Source organism: Quercus robur, chromosome 11, assembly GCF_932294415.1.
Source record: "Quercus robur chromosome 11, dhQueRobu3.1, whole genome shotgun sequence".
NCBI lineage: Eukaryota > Viridiplantae > Streptophyta > Magnoliopsida > Fagales > Fagaceae > Quercus > Quercus robur.
Genome location: NC_065544.1, coordinates 10,544,000 through 10,565,020, shown reverse-complemented (window position 1 = coordinate 10,565,020; position 21,021 = coordinate 10,544,000). Strand labels below are relative to the sequence as shown.

Genomic DNA, 21,021 nt, shown 5'->3' with positions numbered 1-21,021 from the left:
TGGCAGATATCTGATGTCATCAAAACCCTCATATCCATCCGAGGAGTCGGATAACAGAATTTTGAGGGGCTATTGTGGGGCCGGGGAGCTTACGATCCGGCCCACGCTCTATCCGAGCTCAGGGCCCGTGCCGAGGATGTCGTGTGCCGAGGACGAATGATCGAAGGCCGAGGTGTCAAGGGGAACAGCTGAGGACGACCCTATCCTCGGCACTCCAGGACTTCAATGGGAAGAGCAACGTCTCGATGAAGGCTATCCCCAAATAGCCCCCTGAAGGGGATGTGAGTGGAATGGGACCCACGTGGAGGTACGGTGCAAAATTGGTTCAAGGAAAATACGTCCCCTCCGCATTAAATGCACCCGCCAGCGTCTTGATCATGTTAATGAGAAAAGACGCTTGGGCGGTGTAACTTCGATCATCGCAACTAGCAGAAAGTAAGAAGGGACAGCTGATGGGACGGGTACAGAAGTAAGCACCTGCCTGACCAACAAGTGGAGGGCTAAGATCAACCAAGAAGGACTATATAATGTAAAAGTTAGTGCTCCAAAAGAGGGGCTGGGAAAAATGGCCAAAAACCAGAGCCTCCCAGCCCGCCTCCAGGAGAAAGACTCCTAAGGCGAAAACGACTTAACCATGTATGAATACCACGAAAAACCCACCGTCTAGTGACTGGGGCCTAGCCTTTCAAACCCACGCTCTATAAATGATATTGTTTGGGCCTTTTTACGTGCGAACCCAACACAGTTACGGGTTGTTACAAATCGCGTCCTTACAAATTTCATATTCTAATTCAATTTTCTCTAAGTTTTACCTATTAATATATACATAGATGGCTTATAAATTTGAATTTTTTTTTAGTTATATGATTATGTTTTTTATGGTTTATTATATTGAACTCCTCGTTTTCTACACTAAATTAACTAATTTGGCACAAAAATTTAAAATTTTAGATTAGATGAGACAGGTGGCGCAAAATTAAACTTTAATTGAAATTCAATTTTTACACTAAATTTACTCACTTGGCACAAAATTCTAAAATTTAGATTAGATGAGATATGTGGCGCAAAATTAGATTTTAATTGAATTTCAATTTGAAATGTAATTGGATTTTCTCTCTGCTTTACCTATTATTATATATATAGATTCATACACTTTCCCTTTTGTGTTAATATAGGTTGGGTCCACTGGTGAAAACCCATTCACCCTGAAAACCTATCTGATCCAGTATTGGAACAAAGAGATCCAAAACAACCAAGCCAAGCCAATCTTTCTCCTATCCAAGGCATCTTCATTGAGCGCAACTAAGTCAGCCAGTTTCTCCAAACTCACCACCCAGAGCGCTCTCTCCTCTCGATTCTCGGCCTTCTGTGCCTCCGTAAACCTACTCTGTTTCCCCGATTCATTACCATCAACATTTGGTCAAAAAGTCTCTACCAATGTAGTCGTTGGCCAAAAACTCTCTATCGATGTAGTCCTCCAAAAAAACTATGGCGACTCTGCCAACAACTTTGCCAGCACCAAGGGTGGCTCTGGTAGATTCTTTCGGGAGTCTATGTTAAAGAAAGGGAAGATGATACCAATGTTGGACATTAGCGATAAATTTCCTGAAAGGTCATTTCTACCTCGATCGATTTCGTCAAAACAACCATTTTCCACGTTGAAAGTCTCTGAGCTGAAGCACATTTTTCATGCGGGTGATAATTCGACTATGGAGATTATGATAGCTAAGTCCTTGAGTGAGTGCAAGAGGGCTCCAAACCCTGGCGAGACCAAGTGGTGTGTGTCCTTAGCTGAGGACATGGTCGACTTTGCAGTTTCAATGTTGGGTCGAATTATCTCCATTATTTTTCAATTTAAAAGGAAATTTTTCTTCATGAAAAATTGCATCACCAGATTCAAATATTATTTTGTTTTCAAGATCAAAAAATCTATAGGTTGCACTATTAATTGCATAACCAAAAAAAACACAAGTAGTAGCTCTTATACCTATTTTAGGTATTTTAGGGTCAGTAAGCCTTAAATAAGCAAGACAACCCCATACTATCATATATCCCAAATTTGGCTTATGTCCTTTCCACATCTCAAAAGGAGTGGTATGTGACTTTTTATGTGACACCCTATTCAAAACATGACATGCAGTTAAAATAGCTTCACCCCAAAAATGTAAAAGTGCACCAGATTAAATTAACATGGAATTTGTTAACTCAATTAGAGTTCTATTTTTTCTTTCAGCCACACCATTAGAAGCAGGTAAACATGGTGCAGTAGTTTCATGGATAATTCCCAAAGACTGAACAAATGAATTGAATGCACTTGAGTCATACTCATGGCTTCTATCATTTCTTATTCTTTTTAATTTTCTATCGAATTGATTTTCAACTTCTTTTTAAAAAAAAAAAATCTTGAAATTTTTCTAAAGCATCACTTTTATTTTTCAACAAATAAACAATTGTATATTTTAAGAAATCATCAATAAAAGTGATAATATATCTATTTCCTCCACAAGTTAAAAATTCCCTCAAATTCACATAAATCGAAGTGAATTAATTCAAACAATTCAATATTTCTTACAACACTTTTATGAGGCCTTTTTGTAATCTTAGCTTGACTACAAGTTTCACATTTTTCAAAGTCTTTTGATAGTCTTGGAATTAAGCCTAACCTACTCATGATTCTCACATATCTACTATTTATTTGACACAAATGAGCATGCCAAAATTTAATAAAAGAAAGCATATAAACTAAACTAGTAGATGCTTTATTATTTTCAACATTCAATTTAAACATTCCATCCCAAGCATAACCCTTGCCCACAAATAATCCATTTTTAGTGATTACATAATTATCGGATTCCATAGTTTGCTTGAAGCCAGCCTTGTTAAGAAAAAAACCTGACATCAAATTATTTCTCATGGACGGAGTGTAAAGTACTTCTTTCAATGTTAGCACACGTCCAGAAGTGAATTTCAAATCAACTTCACCACTCCCAAGAACCTTGGTTTTGCTTAATTCGGGCCATTTACTCACCAATAAATGTGGTAATTATTCTAAATAAGCTGTCAAGTATAAGGATCCCAGAGGTTGATTCATTTCCATTTTTGACACCTCCTCCCTTCACCTCCCCCTTGCACTAACTTAATCCACAATTAATGGGCTAATTTGAAGGGAGGAGGTGTTTAATCCAACATTGTAGATTAAACACCTCCTCCCTTCAAACTCTTTAACTAATACCCATTCCTCTAATAGCATACACACACACACTCATTCCTCAAATTACAAAATGCACCCACCGTAAATTACTTCAAAATTTTTACTAACTAAACAAAACTACACTCACCGTAAATTACTTCAAAATTTTCTAAGTTAAATATTATGTGCCCATGGCTTCAAACCCAAAAATCCACAATAAGCAAAATTAAAACTAAGAAGCAATAGAAGATATACCAATAAGAATAAAAAATAAAAAATAAAAACAAAAACAAAAAAAAAACAAAAAAAAAAAGAAGAAGAAAAAGCATGAGAGAGAGAGAGAGAGGATTCACCGGCTACACCTATACAAATCAGAGAGAGAGAGAGAGAGAGAAGTGATGAGAGAATTATATTCTCCCCCTTCCAAAGAACAAATCCCAACCAATTTCTATCTTATTTTCTCTTCTCTCCCCAACCAAAAGCACCCTAAGGGTGGCGGTGAGTAAATCTTTCATAAGAAAAAAAGAAGTGAAAAAAGCATAGGACCTAAAATGAAAAGAGAGGTGCTATGTCCACAATATTTTCACAACAAATCATAGGTGGTTAACACTAACAAATTTGAACCTAACACTAAGATTACTTTTTTGCCCTAATAATAACAACTAGTAACAACCTGCCACTTAGGATTTGTTGTAAAAATGTTGTGTAAATGTTATGGATATATCATTTCTCAAATGAAAAGGAATTAAAGATTTTTGACCCTTTAAACATCGGAATGTGGCAATCTTTATGAAATACAAATTTGCCGCCCTTTAAACTGTGTTTCTCATCCAACTTCAATCGCCTCAACCACATATCTAAGCCAAAGGTAATGTCCAAAATCAATAAAGTCGTGTCGGCAAAAATTCTAAACCATATCGTATTTGTATTTTTGTGCAAATTTCCTTTAGCTCCTTACTTTGTTTGGGCTCAAATCAAATCAAGATAAACCTCTCTTTAACTTTATTGAGACCATATCAAAATTTAGTTCGATAGTCCTTTTCATTACAAAAATCCACTCGTACCTTTCTTGATAAATCTTGCTAAAATTAATTTCATCATCTATCAAAAGACATATTCATGCATTAAAACTCATTTAAACACAAAATCAATTACTAAACATTATTTCAAAACCAAAAATAAAATGCATGAATGAATGAATGAACACAAAATAAACATGATAATGCGTTTTAATAATTATATTAATATACAAAATTATGTCATTATCAAAAAGCTTACACGTAAAGGGAGATATTTGTTATGAATTGTAATGTTCATCTATGAGTAGTGTCAGTTAGATAGTGAAGTCTCACATTAAATACTAATAATAAGAATTGTGGTTAATAACTCAATGTAACATAGGTAATTATTGGGTACTTCCGGAATACCATAAATGCGTACTTCTCCTTCTCACATAAGTGTGGGTCTCACTAATTAAATTTATGATAGGATCTACAATTCATGTGAGGGGGGAATACGCATTTATGGTGCTCTCGGAATATTCAATAATTTTCCATGTAACATAATTGATCCCAAACCCACGTGCTTAAACTTTCCTCTAGTTTGATTCCAGTTCTTGTTGTTTATAAACAAGTTTCCTCTAGTTTAATTCAAGTTCTTAGTTGTTTATCTTATAGACTGTTTAGGCATTGAATTATTCCGCTGGCTTTGATACTTGACATAAAGCATCAAACCACCTTTAATCACATCAAACAAGAGAAAATTAATATCATTATAAACAGCTTATCCTTCTGTTACCATACCCTCTCGACCAGTCAGTGGTTTAGTCGTACATAAACTGGATCACAGATGAGTGGAATGTATTACACAATTGGTTTTGGGAACAAGCAGCCCTACTGATAACGGATAAGTGAGAACTACCACCTTTTTTGTCTTTATAAGTGGGTCTCTAGCTCCATGCATGCATTATCATGCCGACTATATATATATATATATATATATATATCTTAAAAAATTAAATTTTAAATTAATATGGGTCTTTGACCACCAAAAAAAATTGACCACCCTGAATAACAATTTGAGCCCATTAAAAATAAAATTTAACCTCTCCAAAATTTTGGTCCATTGAATATTGAACCAAAAACTTACAAAAAATGCTATATTTTTTTACAACATTTTCATAACAAATTTTAAATAATAAGTTATTACTGATGAACAAAAAAATAATTTCAGTAGTAGGTTCAAATTAGAACCAGTAAAAACTTAACACCTAGGCTTTGTTGTGAATGTATTGCAAAAATATTGTGGACATAGCACTTCTTAAAAATTGCCCAAACAAACAAATTAGCCTAAAAGCAAAAATCAAACGTTTAATTGTGATTTTTTTAAATTGTGTTTTCGAAGGGAATATTTTTAAATCACTATTTTTTTTTATTAAAAAATAGTCTGTTAGTGCTTGATTTAGTTTTTAGCCAAATTTGTTGATTTATGTGATACATTTTTTCAAAAAGACAATGCATTTTGTTTATATTGTTACTTATTTAGGTAATATGTTGGTAATTGAAGGGGAGATCAGTAGCTTAATAATTGATTGGTTATTTATATTGAAAAAGATGTAGTTGATAACATTAATAATGAAGTTATCATATCACACAACAATTTCAAAATATGAAAACTTGTGAAATGAAATTTTAAAACTTTATATATTTCTGCTTTTTTTTTTTTTTTGATGTTAGTATATTCAAGTTTAATTTTTATTAAAAAAATTTAAATTTGTGGGAATTACACTTTACCCACATTTGATTTGCCTCAAATTTAACTTACCCACTCGTGATTTCATTTTTGACACTTAACCCATCTATGCTTTACTCTGTTACTATTTCGTTACCCACCTCCTTGTCAAACGTTACTCTAACACATTTTTTATTAAAAAAAAAAAAAAACCCAAATCAGATCAAACGCTTCTTTCTCCCAAAACACACTCCCATCCACACCTACTCACCAAACTAAGATCCTAGATGCTACAAGGCAGAAAGCTTGAGATGATAGATCGAGAACCATCTAGGTTTTGATCGTGCAAGTAAACTGAGGAAGAACGAGACATAGATTTTGGGTTTATTTGAGGCAAACTCGTATTTTTTATTAATGAGTCTTGATCCTTTCATTTTCTCTTTATTGGGTGAGTTCTTGATTTTATGAGCTTCAAGTTTTGTTTTTCTTTTACTTTCATATGCTCTGTTCATCTGATTCTAGGCAAAGACCATGATGTTGCTGAGCTTTTCTATTAAGCCAATACTTTGGATGGTGTGGCATGTGCCTAAGGTTTCATTGGCTTCATAAATATTATTTTCATGCCAATGCAAGATTAGAGTGACTTATCTAATATAAGATTTGACTAAGTAGAATAAGTTTACATTTTGCTCTTGCTCTAACTAGAATTTTTTTTTTGAAGTGAGAGATTATGATATTGTGTTGGTTCTTCAGATAACTTCCAATAGAGAGTCTTCGTTGGGGAAAATTTGGCAATTAACACCAATCCCCAGACTATATAGTTAGTTGGCAACGTTTTGAAACTTTATACTGAATTAGCATCTCGAGTTTTAGAGACTCGATTTACCCCTAAAAACTCGAGCCTCAAAGGCTCGAATTCTATGTTCTGATTTGGTAAATATCAAGCCAAAAAAAAAAAAAAAAATAGTCACGATACATACCCATTATAAAAACCTAACAATACAAATATATCTTAAATAATTTTTACCTTTTATAAACACCTAGCAAATATATACACTAACAACTAGATACATATGAACCTAGCAAATATATACATATAAAAACCTAGCAAATATATACACTAACAACTATACACTATTGGTAGAAGTTCTAAAGTGCAAATACCCTTACCTGACATGAGGATGTGTAAATGTGAGTGTTAGGATTGTATGAGAGTGAGAGAGGGAGAGTTCAAGAGTGAAGAGAGGTTTTCTTCACTAAATGCCTGAGAGACCCACAACAGAGAGAGCTGGGATCTGAATGAGATTGATGAGGAATAGGGACCCAAAGAAACCACGTGGATTAATATCCATCACAGTTTGCAAATCGAGTCTTTAAGGCTCAATTTTGCTTTTAGGAAACCAAGCCTCTAAGGGTTGATTTCTAGATGGATTCCACATGGATAAACCACGCCATTCTCAGAACATGAAAATCGAGCCTTTAAGGGTCGATATGAAACTTGAGCCTCTAAGGGTCGAGTTCCAGGTGGACTCCATATGTAAAAAAATTTTCTTTATTTTTTTTGTTAGAATGATTTGAAATTTTGTAATGGGGGGGGGGGGGGGGAGAGTTTTGTCTTTAGCTTCTTCTTTTTTGGTTTGAGTATGAAATGATAATGATTGAGTGTGTATGTATAATTTTATGATTTTGTGTAAATGGTTTCTATAACTATTAAGTAAGAATATATAATTATTTTTTAAGTGAAGTTCAAGGGAAAACTAGCTAGTTTCAAATCCCCCATCTCCCCTTATGATAAGGAAAACAAACTTTCCTATCATTTTTTTTTTAAATAAACTAATTAATAAGCTAGTTGACATTTACATTTTCTATCTTCACTTGAGAAAATAATTATCTATTCTTAACTAGGGATGACAATTTTTCCTCGCCCCGCTTAACCCGCCCCTCCTTGCTTCACCCCATGCGGGTTTTCCCCGCCCCACAAAGATGGTGGGGTGGGGATGAGGCAAGATTTTAGCCCCGCACCATGGGGCGAAGCAGGGATGGGTTTAGACCTTTTAGACCCACCCCGCCCCGCCCCTTCCAGTCTCCGCCCTGCCCCACGTTGCTAAGGGTTATAATTATAAATTTTTCATACCCTAAAACCCTACTATTTAAACAAACATATTAATATTAGCTTATTTTATTCTACCTAATATAGTTCTCTACCTTTATTTTGTCATGTGTTATACTATAATTTTTTTTTATTTTTTTTTATTTTTTTTATGATTGTCTTGTTAAACGCTTGGATATATTATTCAATTTTTTTCTAAAAATTAATTTGATTTGATGGGATAAATTTAGTTGTAATTTCAAGTATATTTTTATTAATGAAATAGGCTTCATTAAAAAATTTGTACTAGTTGTAGGGTAAATTAACAAAAAATAGAGTTTTACGAGATGGGGATGGGGCAAGAAAATTTTCCCCGTCATGCGGGGCAGGGCGGGGATGGGGCAAGACAAAATCTTGCGGGGTGGGAGCGAAGACCCCATTCTTCGGACCTGCCCCACCCCATTGCCATCCCTATTCTTAATAGTTATAGAAACCATTTACACAAAATCATAAAATTATACAAAACCATTTTCCACAAAATCTACAGTTTGTTCATAATATATAAAGCAAATAGAAATAGGTATTTTATTTCTACCCATTCAACCTTAAAAATATAAACAATATCAAAGCCAAATCTGTTCTCACTTCTCACCAACCAGGACCAAAAGTAATTAATTTATGCTAAAGTTTTACCCTGCTGGCTCATCCCCATCCGTAAGAGACTCAAAGTCCAATTTATAACCTCTTTTTGATAAACAGAAGTCCAATTTATAATCACAGCCATAATAATCAATTAATTTCATACACTCAGTGACTCAAGCTTTTTACATTTGATTTTTGCACTCACATCTGCAATAAAAGGCAGCTGAATAGTGAAATAGTAACATAAATTGTCATTCTAAGTAAACCTCAGACCCATTATTGACATTTACACATCCTCCATACCTCTTTATATAGCTCTCAGTCTCTCTGTTCAAATTGAAAATAAAATCATAGTATGAAGTTAAAATCATAGGGGCATGGATTAACCTATGAATAAGGAAAGTTAAAAGTTGAGAAATGAGTGTTAAATGACATTGACTCTCATATGAAAAGAACATTTAATGAAGCACAGAGGAGTTGTGAGATGACAACATCACAACTGAAATATAATTCCTTAGTCCACGTTTTTGTGTAGGCACTGTTTTGTGACCCTATATATGTAGGCAAAATATTTTGAATGCCTAGTACTAGTTTTTGGGTTAGTTTGGTTCAACTTTTTGTAAAAGTACATAATGAAAAAGTTGAGTTTTTAAAAAGTGCATAATGAAAAAGTGCATTTTCAAAAAGCTGAGTGTTTAGTAAAAACTGTTAAAAAGTGCTTTTTGAAAAAGCTGAGTGTTTGGTTAGCACTTATAAAAGTAACAGTTTGAGGGGTAAATTACCAAAAATGACAATGTATATATAAGAGAGTTTATTTCATACTTTATTTTTTTTTTTTTTTTGGATGTGAGTTTGGTTCATACTTAAAAATCAACTACTTCATCATATTTAAATCAATTTTTCTCTTTCTAAAAAAATTATTTATTTCTCACCAATATTAGCTAATAATAACCTACCACTTAAGATTTATTGTGAAAGTATTGTAAAAATAGTGTGATAAAAATTGATACTGATTTTAATTTTAATGTGCTATTAAAATTATGTTTTTCTCTTTCTAAAAAAATTATTTTTTTCTCACCAATATTAGCTAATATTAACCTACCACTTAAGATTTATTGTGAAAGTATTGTGAAAATATTGTGATAAAAATTGATACAGATTTTAATTTTAACATACTATTAAAATTATTTTTTTCTCTTCCTAAAAAAATTATTTTTTTCTCACCAATATTAGCTAATAATAACCTTATTGTGAAAAAATTGTGATAATATTTCATTCTTCTTTTTTCCTTTTTTTTCCCCCTCTTTTTTTATCCTCCACACACGGCATTTCTTTCTTTTTTTTTTTTCCTTTTTTTTTCCCTCTTTTTTTCTCCTCCACACACGTACCCGTTCTCTTTTCTTTTTTATCCTTCTTTCCTCCATTTTTCCCCTGCCATTCCTCCAAACTCCAGAACATTCAGAGCCCTCCTTCTTTGTTTTTTTTTTTTTTTTTTTTTTTTTTTTTTTCTCTCTCTCTCTCTCTTTCTCTTAGCACTTTGTCTGTTGGTTCTTGGTGTTGTTGTTGACACAGGATTGTGGGAGAGAGGCCCATTGCTGGGCAAAGGAGCATTTGGGTCTGTGTTTTTGGCCAAACCCACATCCAAGTTTCGCTCTTTTCCTTCGTTAATGGCAGTGAAGTCAGCGGATCAGTGTTGCTTGGTGTTGAGCATTTGAGAACTGAAGCCATTTATCATCTTTTTCGCATCTCTCAGCTTTTATAAGCTTCACCGTTTCTCAACCAATCACTCCAGTCCAGTCGATTCTTCATCAAAAAAATTTGTTCAAACTTTTTATAATTTTTTTTTCTCTATTCAAACCCTAAAAGTTGTTTAAAGCTCCAAAGCTTTGGTTTTTTTTTTTTTCCTATGTGAATCTCGGTGCTTGCTTGAAATTTCGAATTCTTTGACCGTTGTCGTTTAACCGATCTCTAATTAGAGTTACAGTGGTATAATTTCGTTTAAAGCATTTGAATTTTGTTTCTATTTCTCAGTTTGAATTTCAACCGTTGGTGATTGGATCCAGCTCCAACTAAAGGGTAATTTGGTATTTTTCAGTAGAGCCCAACGGATACATTCAAACGCGCATTCGACTTTTTGTTTATGGACCTCCAGAGGTCCATAATTGTTTTGCGTGTTTATGCCTTCGTCCAAAACTCAACTTTTATATAAAAGTTGCGTTTCTGCTTCACCAAACGGTGATTTCTGTCCAGCTTTTTAACAAACGCACGTTTCAGCCCCTAAAAGCTGAAAAAAACGGGCACTTTAACTTATGCTTAGTTTTGTGGTTCTTACTACCATTACAACAGAACCCACTGCTATAACATTGATCTCACTATATGCCAAATCAAATTTAACTCTTACAAGCTATTACTGGAATGAAATGCATATCACAAAACAATGCATAGAAATTTGATAGAAGATCTATCCAACCCACATTGCATATCACAAAACAATGCATATCATAGAACAATGCATTTCAAATTTGATAGAAATTTGAAATGCGTTCCCTTTTTTTGACAAAATACAAGAGAGAAATTTGATTTGCCTGATATACATGAGTCAATGATTTAAGCATATATCAACAGTTCAACCCACCAACACAAAAAAAGCGTAAAAAAAATAAATAAAAAATCAAACCCACAAAACAAAAAAAGCATTTAACAAAATGGATTACCTGGTGTTTCACGAGATTCTAAAGATTGTGGGTTTCAGTTTGGGTAGCGGGTTTCAGTGAGGCAGAGTGGCCTGAGTGTTTGGGTGAGTGTGTGGATTTAGGGTTTGATTTAGGGGGAAGAACAGAGGATGACGAATTTCCTTGTTTGGAATTTGGTGGAGGATGACAATTGAGAGTGTAGAGGAATTGAGAGGGAGGAATTTAGAGTGTCTCTGTTGTGAGTGTGAATTAGTGAGAGTGGAGAGTGGTGAGTAGTGAATGATAGTGGGAGAGTGTAACTGAAGAATTCTGCTTTTAAGAAATCGAGCCTTTAAGGGTCGAGTTTCGCGTGGATAAAATAACCACGTCATACATCAGAACATGGAACTCAAGCCTCTAACAGTCAAGTTCCAGGTGGACTCCACGTGGAAAAAAACCAAATTAGAACACGGAAATTGAGCCTTTGAAGCTCGAATTTTTAGGGGTAAATTGAGTCTCTGAAACTCGAGAGGCTAGTTTAGTATATAGTTTCAATACATTGCCAACTAACTATATAGTCTGGGGATTGGTGTTAATTGCCAATTTTCCCTCAACAAAGACTCCCTATTGGAAGTTATCTGCAGAACCAACACAAAATCAGAATCTCACACTTCAAAAAAAAATCTAGTTAGAGCAAGAGCAAAATGTAAACTTATTCTACTGAGTCAAATCTTATATTAGATAAGTCACTCTAATCTTGCATTGGCATGGAAATAATTTTTATGAAGCCAATGAAACCTCGGGCACAGGCCACACCATCCAAAGTATTGGCTTAATGGAAAAAGCTCAGAAACATCATGGTCTCTGCCTGGAATTAGATGAATAGAGCATATGAAAGTAAAAGAAAAACAAAACTTGAAGCTCACAAAGTTAGGAACTCACCCAATAAAGAGAAAACGAACGGATCAAGACCCAATAATAAAAAATACGAGTTTGCCTCATATAAACCCAAAATCAGTGTCTCATTCTTCCTCAATTTACTTCCACGATCAAAACCCAAATGGTTCTCGGTCTATTATCTCAAGTTCTCTACCTTGTAGCATCTAGGATCATAGTTTGGAGAGCACCTATGGATGGGAGTGTTTTTTGGGAGAGAGGAGTGTTTGATCTTATTTGAGTTTTGTTTTTGATAAAAAATATGTTAGAGTAACATCTAATAGGGAGGTGGGTAACGGAATAGTAATGGAGTAAAGCACAGGTGGGTTAAGTGTCAAAAATGAAACCACGGGTGGGTAAGTTAAAACTGAGGCAAGCCACAGGTTGGTAAAGTGTAATTACCCCTTTAAATTTTTTAATGATCACCCTAAAAAAAATTTCTGGAGCCACTACTGCAAACACAAATTAGTGGAATGTATTACACAACTGGTTTTAGGAACAATTGGCCCTGCTGATAACAGATAAGTGAGAACTAGCTACCACCTTCTTTGTCTTTGTATAAATTGGAATCTGGCTCTATGCATGCATTATCATGCTGTCATAAATAGTGAAAGAACCCCTTGCATGGTTGGTAATAAACAGACAAGCACAAATTAAAAACAATAAAGGAAAGAGAACAAGATATATGTTGTAGGAAAAATATAGATCAAACGAAAAAAAAATGATCAAACGGTTGTACGATATACAAACGTCATATATAATTTACTTATAAATTGAATTTTTTTTTATGGGAACTTATAAATTGAATTGATAATAGATATAGGAAAATTGCCATTGCACACACTGCACGACGTTTGGAATCTTGTGTTCAAAACACAATTTTAATTATAAATTTGAAATAGTGGAATCGTGTCTTAAAAACACAATTTTACAATTTAACTAAAACCCATGATTTCAACATCAAGTTCTTTTTTTTTTTTTTCTTTGTTGATATATTAGTATTTTGGAAATTTATTTTTGGAAATAAAATAAAAGATTTATTTGTTATGTATTTGGAAAATCCATGGCTCAAGGAATGGGTTAGGTTCAAGCTTTTGCAACAACACGCTTAATTCGTCCAAACTTCTCAACCCGTTTCGCACCACCTCACCCTGCATGGATATAAATATAATATTTATTTCAAAGTGGATTGGGCAGGTTTAACCATTAAAGTGGAGGGTCGGTTTGGGTGACAGTTTGAGTTTTTTTAAACCGCCAAAACCCGATCCAACTTGCCTATATATATAGAGAGGCATGGCTCCCACCCTTGGCTGTAGTTCTACCCTTGTATGGGTCACTTGCCAGGATTCCTTTTGCCACTTGTGCCACTTCCCTAGCCCGTAGCTTTGCCACTTGCTGGGATTCCTGAAGATGAATTTAGGATGGCCCGACCCTATAATTTTACTAAGAGCATCAATATCCGGAGTTGTAAAACTTCGGATATGCTAAAATTTAGCATCAAAGTCCATAAAACCCACATTACCTGGACTTGTAAACCCCAAAAAATTTATAATTGTGCTACAGTACCATCCCAAATATATGATGGTACTGTAGCAACATCCTAAATCTTATATAATATTTTTTATTCCAAAATATCTGCTCTTTTCTCTCTCTTCAGTTTCTCATCTCCTCTCCCTCTCTCCAGAATGTTCCAAGCTCCTCTCTCTCACATCTCACTCTAGCTCACGGTCAGGGATGGAACTAGGATTCGAAGTCGAGGGGGGCAAATATAATTTTCTTGAGGGAGGCAAATATAATTTTTCTTGAGCTTATTTTCTAAAATCTTAAATATATACTTACTATTTAATATTTTAAAAATTTGGGGGGGGGGGGGGGGGGGGGTGGGCCACAGCCCCCCTCTGTCTGTATGTAGTTCTGTCCCTACTCACGGTGGTGGCTTTTGCCTTTTGCCTAGCATGGGCGTAGGTCCGGCGTGGGTCAATTGGCAGTGTTGGTCGTCGGTACGACGACATGTGCTGGGTCTTCAGTCTGGTGGCATGGGTCTCACAGTGTGGGCGTGGTTTTGGCAGTGTAATCTTCTCGCCGATGACTAGGATTCATGCTTAAGCTTTGCCACTCTTCGATCACTAGGATTTATAATCGAAGCTCCATCGGTGCCTTGGTGTTGGGGGTTTTAAGTTAAATTTGGTTTGGCTCATGGCGTGGTGGGTCATGGTGAGGTCGTGCGTGGCGAGGTGGGTTGTGGCGAAGTGTGCAGTGGTGGAGATTGACGTTGTCACGGTGTAGCGAGATCGAGTGGGTCGTGGCAGAGGTGAGTGGGTGGGTTCCGATGGGGTTTAGGTTGGATTCCGATTCTGATGGGGTTTTTATTTTGATTTTTTGCTATGAATTTTTGTTTTTTTGGATTCGTATGGTTGGATTTTGGATTCCAATGGGGTTTGGGTTGGATTCGGATTGGTTGGCTTGGGTTGGCGTGGTGGGCATGGTGGTGGTGTGGTGGTGGCATGGTGGTGACTGTGGGGGGTCTGTTTGGCCATCGTTGGTCCTGGTTGGCCTTTTCTTGTTATGTTCTTCTTTGCTCACTATGTTGGTTTGATTTAAAATGATTCTTGGTGGTGGGTGGTGTGACTATGTTGCTCAGAGATGGTGAGTGGTATGACTGACAAGTTGGACGGTGGTGATAATGGGTGGTTAAGAGAGAGTATGAGAAACAGAGATTAGAGAGAGAAGTGAGAAATATTTTTATATTATTTTTATTTTGCTTTATATTATTTTAATGCGTGGTATGGAAAAATAAAAGTTGGGGTATTAGGTGTATTATAAAATTGTATGGTATAATAGATAAAATAGTTTTTGAGATGGTAAAATAGAATAGTTTGAAGATACCGAATCTTAATGCTCTAACATGATGGATATGCCAGTGTCAGAGTGACACCAACTATCTTGAGTGTTGTTCATGGGATATCATATCATATATCAATTCAACCAGTACAATGGGTAGGAGAATTCAAATCGTAGATATCTTTATTAGAAACACATAAAGTTTAGTAACAAAAACCTCACCCTTTAAAGTTTAAGATGAAAAGTGAATTTCATGCAAAGTTTAGAGGGAAAATATATATATATATATATATATATATATAAGAATAATAATGTATAAAATTGTGAGGTTTCAAAAACTTATGTAACATAATGTTATCAAATCAACCAAAAGTCAAACTTTTTTATATCATTTAATTTACTTAAAAGATCAATTTCATTCTTTCGCTAATGTGTAAGTAAATTAGCATAATTTTCAAGACTTGTACTTTTTATTTGAAAGAAAACACATTCAATAATTGTTTGATTAAAAGGTTGGATTTTCTAAATTAGACTAGCAATATGAGTTGAAGGAAAAAGGAAGGCAACAAATAATTTTTCTCCTAATTTGGTTGGGTAGAAGTGACGGAAAGGCAAAAAAAATTGGAAGGATTTTCTTTCACTCAAATCTAGCATTCCCTTTCCTTCCATTTTGGATGAAAATTGAGAGAGTGAAACAAAATATTTTAATTTTAATTAAAAATTGATCCATAACATAAATCATTTTCTAGCATTTTTCCCTACTAACCAAACAACATGAGGGGTGAAATTTTTTTCTCTTTTCTATTCCTTCTCCTTTTCCACATTTTCTTTTCACTGTTCTCAGTTCTCACTATCATTTTGTGAAATATAGTGTAGATAAGATCCTACTCTTTTTTTTTTTGTTATGAATAAGCCCTAAACCATATCTAACTTCTTGATCTAGCACCTAAGAAGGAAGAGAGGAAATGAAGATTGGTCAATCCTGATAGGCCAAAAAACAAATTGACCCCCTTGTGATAAATTAATTGATTAATTAGCCAAGTTTATTAATTAATCAAATTAACATGCAAGATGCATGGTAGCATAAACAAATCACCAACTAATTTAAATGCAGCAGAAAATAAATTTGACATGGGTGATTTGTTTACGAATGGGGAAAACCACCAAGGCAAAACCCTACTAGATGAATTTAAGGTTACCACTCCCAAGAATCCACTATTATCACAACAAACGATTACAAGTAAAGGAATCCTAGTACCTTATATCAACCTACAGTTGAACTCTTACCCCAATACTCAATTGGACTTGTTCTGTAGTGACAATCTCTCCTTTTGATGCACGGCTCCCAGTATGTGACTAACCAATCTGATGCGCTGATCCCAGTACGCGGCTTACTCCTTTGCACAAATCCAAATACGTGACTAACACCACAGAAACCCTTTGATTGTTATAATTGATTTGCAACAGCTTCACATAGAAACACCAATAAGATCTTCAATGTTGGTGCAAGAGACTTTGCTTGGTTATAGAACCCAAAGGCGTACAAGAAATGCAGTAAGAACTCTTTCTTCTGCAGGAGGATGCTAGGGTTTTAAAAAGAAAACCTTATGATGCTCTCTAGGGTTAGGGTTTTTCTTTTTCCACCTCCTTTAAATAGGAGCTTGATGAGCTCTCCTATTCCAAATAGGTTTACATAAACCTAGGGCTTTCCTAGTCAATAAGGATTATACAAACCCACAAACCTTGGGTTTTCATAGTCCTATAAGGATTATACAAAACCCATAAACAAATAGCCTTTTAGAATAAAAATGTTGCTAGCTATAATCTGAACCCGTAAGCTCGATAGATTGAGACATCTGTCGAGCTTTAATGAATCTCGACAAATCGAGCTTCTGTCGAGGAGGTATCGAGACCTGTAGATTGCACTTTTCTTGAACAGTTCTTGAGTAATCTTCATGTCTTCAATTTAACCACTTGTAATGATCATCTTGAACCTACTTAAATTTACCGAAATACAAGTAAAATGCGTTTTGTCAAAAGATATACCAATTACAAAAAAATATGTCCCTAACAAATCCTAATTACAAAAGGCAGCCATCGGGTTACATTGTGAGACAAAAAACATATGTTCCGAGAAATGAAAATGAAATCCCAACAAAAGAGGGAGGACAGAGCTTCCTTAAATTAATTCGGTGAAGAAGGAAGTTAGAAAACAAGTTGGATCACCAGGAGAGAAGTGGTCGAATGGGCAGAGACCACGTCTCCAAACACATTACGGCATACTGCTGCTATGAAGTTGGAGTGGGGTCTGATTGCAACATCAAAATTAATCTTAGTCTAGCCAATTTTTTGAGGGGACCAAGAAATAAGTGTGTGATTTGCAATTAAGGACCAAGCGGCAACATGACCGACATATATCTATCATCTTGTTTATCGAAGATAAGATCCTACGTGCTGATCTTTGTTACTTTGCGATGTTCTGCATGAGTTGTAAGTTCATCGTTAGGGGCTTTTAGGAGCTACATTTTTCATTTATAAATCTTTTACAGTAAAATTTCCCGTTAATTGTGTTGAGTCAATGTGTTATAGATGTTTGTTATTTTAAAGTCTATGTTTACTAGAGTCCTTGGCAGTAAGAGTAGTGTTTGTATTATTCTTGGTAGTAGGAGTCCAATAGTTAACTTGCTTTACTTGTGTCCTAGTGTTTAGGACAATATTATGTGAAAAATGAGTCCCATAATTAGAACTTATTGTGTCTTACCAGGTATTTTAAATTGTTTGGGAGTTTTTGGTTCCTTATTTTTCAGTTGTTAAATCGTAGCAACCAAAATTTTATTTATTTTTTCTCTCCAAATATTGTAACAGGGTTTTGGGTTCTCAAAATGCTTAACTAAACCGATTATACATATCACCCTCACTTTGTTTCTAGTTTCCACGTTGTCTTTATTATACACTAGCATGTAACTCCATGCAAACACATGCATTCATGCATACGTATAGATGCATTTAAAATTAAACACAATTTTTATCATAAAATATAGATAATTAGTCAAATTATGTTTTTAAAGTAAATATAATTAGTCACATATTAAAATTCTTACCTAAATTTAATACTACTTATGATCATTTTCTTTCTAATTTTTAATAAGATAGAACATGTGGTGATTTTTATTTTATTTATTTTTTGAGAAACATGTGATGATTTTTATTGAGTATATGTAATTTTTTTTTTTTAATTTTATAGTTCATTAATTTTAAATTCTTAGTATTTTGCACTCATTAACTCACTAAACACAAAAATTAAAAAACATAAGTAGACACATGGCACATGCTTAAGTGGATAATTATGGTGTAGTTCCTACATAAATTTAGACACATGCAAAATTGGATTATAATTTCATATTCTAATTCAATTTTCTCTAAGTTTTACCTATTAATATATACATAGATGACTTATAAATTTGAATTTTTTTTTAGTTATATGATTATGTTTTTTATGGTTTATTATATTGAACTCCTCGTTTTCTACACTAAATTAACTAATTTGGCACAAAAATTTAAAATTTTAGATTAGATGAGACACGTGGCGCAAAATTAAACTTTAATTGAAATTCAATTTTTACACTAAATTAACTCACTTGGCACAAAATTCTAAAATTTAGATCAGATGAGATATGTGGAAAATTAGACTTTAATTGAATTTCAATTTGAAATTTAATTGGATTTTCTCTCTGCTTTACCTATTATTATATATATAGATTCATACACTTTTCCTTTTGTGTTAATACAGGTTGGGTCCACCGGTGAAAACCCATTCAACCCAAAAACCTATCTGATCCAGTATTGGAACAAAGAGATCCAAAACAACCAAGCCAAGCCAATCTTTCTCCTATCCAAGGTGTCTCCATTGAGCGCAACTAAGTCAGCCAGTTTCTCCAAACTCGTCACCCAGAACGCTCTCTCCTCTCGATTCTCGGCCTTCTGTGCCTCCGCAAACCTCCTCTGTTTCCCCGATTCATTACCATCAACATTTGGTCAAAAAGTCTCTACCGATGTAGTCGTTGGCCAAAAACACTCTATCGATGTAGTCCTCCAAAAAAACTATGGTGACTCTGCCAACAACTTTGCAAGCACCAAGGGTGGCTCCGGTAGATTCTTTCGGGAGTCTATGTTAAAGAAAGGGAAGATGATACCAATGCTGGACATTAGAGAGAAATTTCCTGAAAGGTCATTTCTACCTCGGTCGATTTCGTCAAAACAACCATTTTCCACGTTGAAAGTCTCTGAGCTAAAGCACATTTTTCATGCGGGTGATAATTCGACTATGGAGATTATGATAGCTAAGTCCTTGAGTGAGTGCAAGAGGACTCCAAACCCTGGCAAGACCAAGTGGTGCGTGTCCTTAGCTGAGGACATGATCGACTTTGCAGTTTCAATGTTGGGTCGAAACATTGACATTCTAACGATGAAGAATGTAAATGGGTCATAGCAGAGTATAATGATTGGATCAATTGAAGGGATCAACAGTGGGAAAGCCACGGACTCAGTCACTTGTCATCAACTCTTGTTTCCCTACTGTGAGTTTTTAGATCCCTTAAAACACAATTGGATTAACCTAGTTAATTAGCCAAGTGATAACTTAGTCCAAATTTCAAATCTAGGTTAACACAATCATATAATCATGTCAATGTAAAGTGCGGAAAATAAATAACACAAAGATATGATGACCTAGGAAACCAAATCGGTAAAAACCTAGGGAGGATTTAACCTAGCTATCCTTAAGGTAAACCTGACTCCACTATGAAAGAATCGAAGTTTTACAATAGTGACTTAGACCACTAACATCCTATTGCTACCCACCAATAGAAACTTACTGACACGACCACGTGCAAGCTCCGAGACCACGGACTCCTTCTTTCTTGGATTCTCCAGTAGGTACAAGCACTCCCACTTCTGTATCTTTAAGCTTTTATTGCAGCAACTGAATGATCATCAAGTTCTTGAATCGAATTCTCCTTCTTGATAATCCTAAGTATGTGTGAAGGAAAATACCTCTAGATCTCACAAAAGATTCACACACACAACAAAAGGAGCAACCTAAAACGTGGCTAGGGTTTTCCCTTTTATACTTAAGGCAAAACATAAAACCCTACACGTCATATGAGCTTAGAGCTGAGTTGGAAAATTCTGCAGAAAAACGTTCTGCTCGAATTTCGATCGATCGAGCCTAATTCTCAATCAATCGAGCCAGGCGAAATCATACTATAACTTCTACAGCAACTCGATTCCAACTTTACATAAAACGCATTCACTTTGAGCAAGTCCAAACAAGACTATAAAACCTGTTTTGATCATGGTTTGCAAACAATACAAATTAGAGTTCTAATACAGTAGTTCCTAAATACTTAGAACTTAACAAACTCCCCATTTGGCAATCTGTGACAAAACACAAACTAAAATGCTCAAAGTTTACAAAGAAAAGCCCTTTACAAAAATAATACCCATTACAACAAATCCAACCTAACTACTATCTATCAGTTGTAAGAGTAGACAACAGCATGACTGAATTAACCTATATATTTCTTGAAATACTCAACAAACGCATAAACGCATGTGTGGAAAATACAAGTAAAACAAAAATAAATTCTTGACTTCACAAAACACAAAGCAAAGACATATATCATGAATAACTCATAAATATAAATCAATAAGCAGTGAAACAAGAAACATATAAACAGAAACAATGTATCCCCCCCTATCAAAAATACATCAAGAGCCTAAACAAAATGTAAATACACAATGAAGCACCTAGATACAATCTAAATAACTCCACAAGCTCCAAAACATAAAAATAAAATAAAATAAAATAAAATAAAAAATTAAAAAAACTCCCCCTAAAACAAAAATCTCCTCTACAAAGT

General features: G+C 34.7%; 2 protein-coding genes across 3 annotated transcripts in view; both read left to right on the top strand.

The window, feature by feature from the left end:
- LOC126705778 (polygalacturonase-1 non-catalytic subunit beta-like) overlaps window positions 1–21,021 on the top strand; it is a 73,232-nt gene that overhangs the window by 30,970 nt on the left and 21,241 nt on the right. The window lies entirely within an intron of this gene.
- On the top strand, window positions 1,710–19,589 carry LOC126704698 (polygalacturonase non-catalytic subunit AroGP2-like). Its single transcript, XM_050403724.1, has 2 exons — window positions 1,710–1,814; window positions 18,891–19,589. Exons 1-2 carry the CDS (start codon window positions 1,710–1,712, stop codon window positions 19,587–19,589), a joined length of 804 nt encoding a protein of 267 aa, XP_050259681.1.

Excerpts from the sequence above, each read along its gene's own strand:
- LOC126704698 (XM_050403724.1), top strand. The coding sequence starts at position 1,710 with ATGGAGATTATGATAGCTAAGTCCTTGAGTGAGTGCAAGAGGGCTCCA. Across the intron at positions 1,815-18,890 it reads AGGACATGGTCGACTTTGCA|GTTGGGTCCACCGGTGAAAA; the intron begins GTTTCAATGTTG and ends GTGTTAATACAG.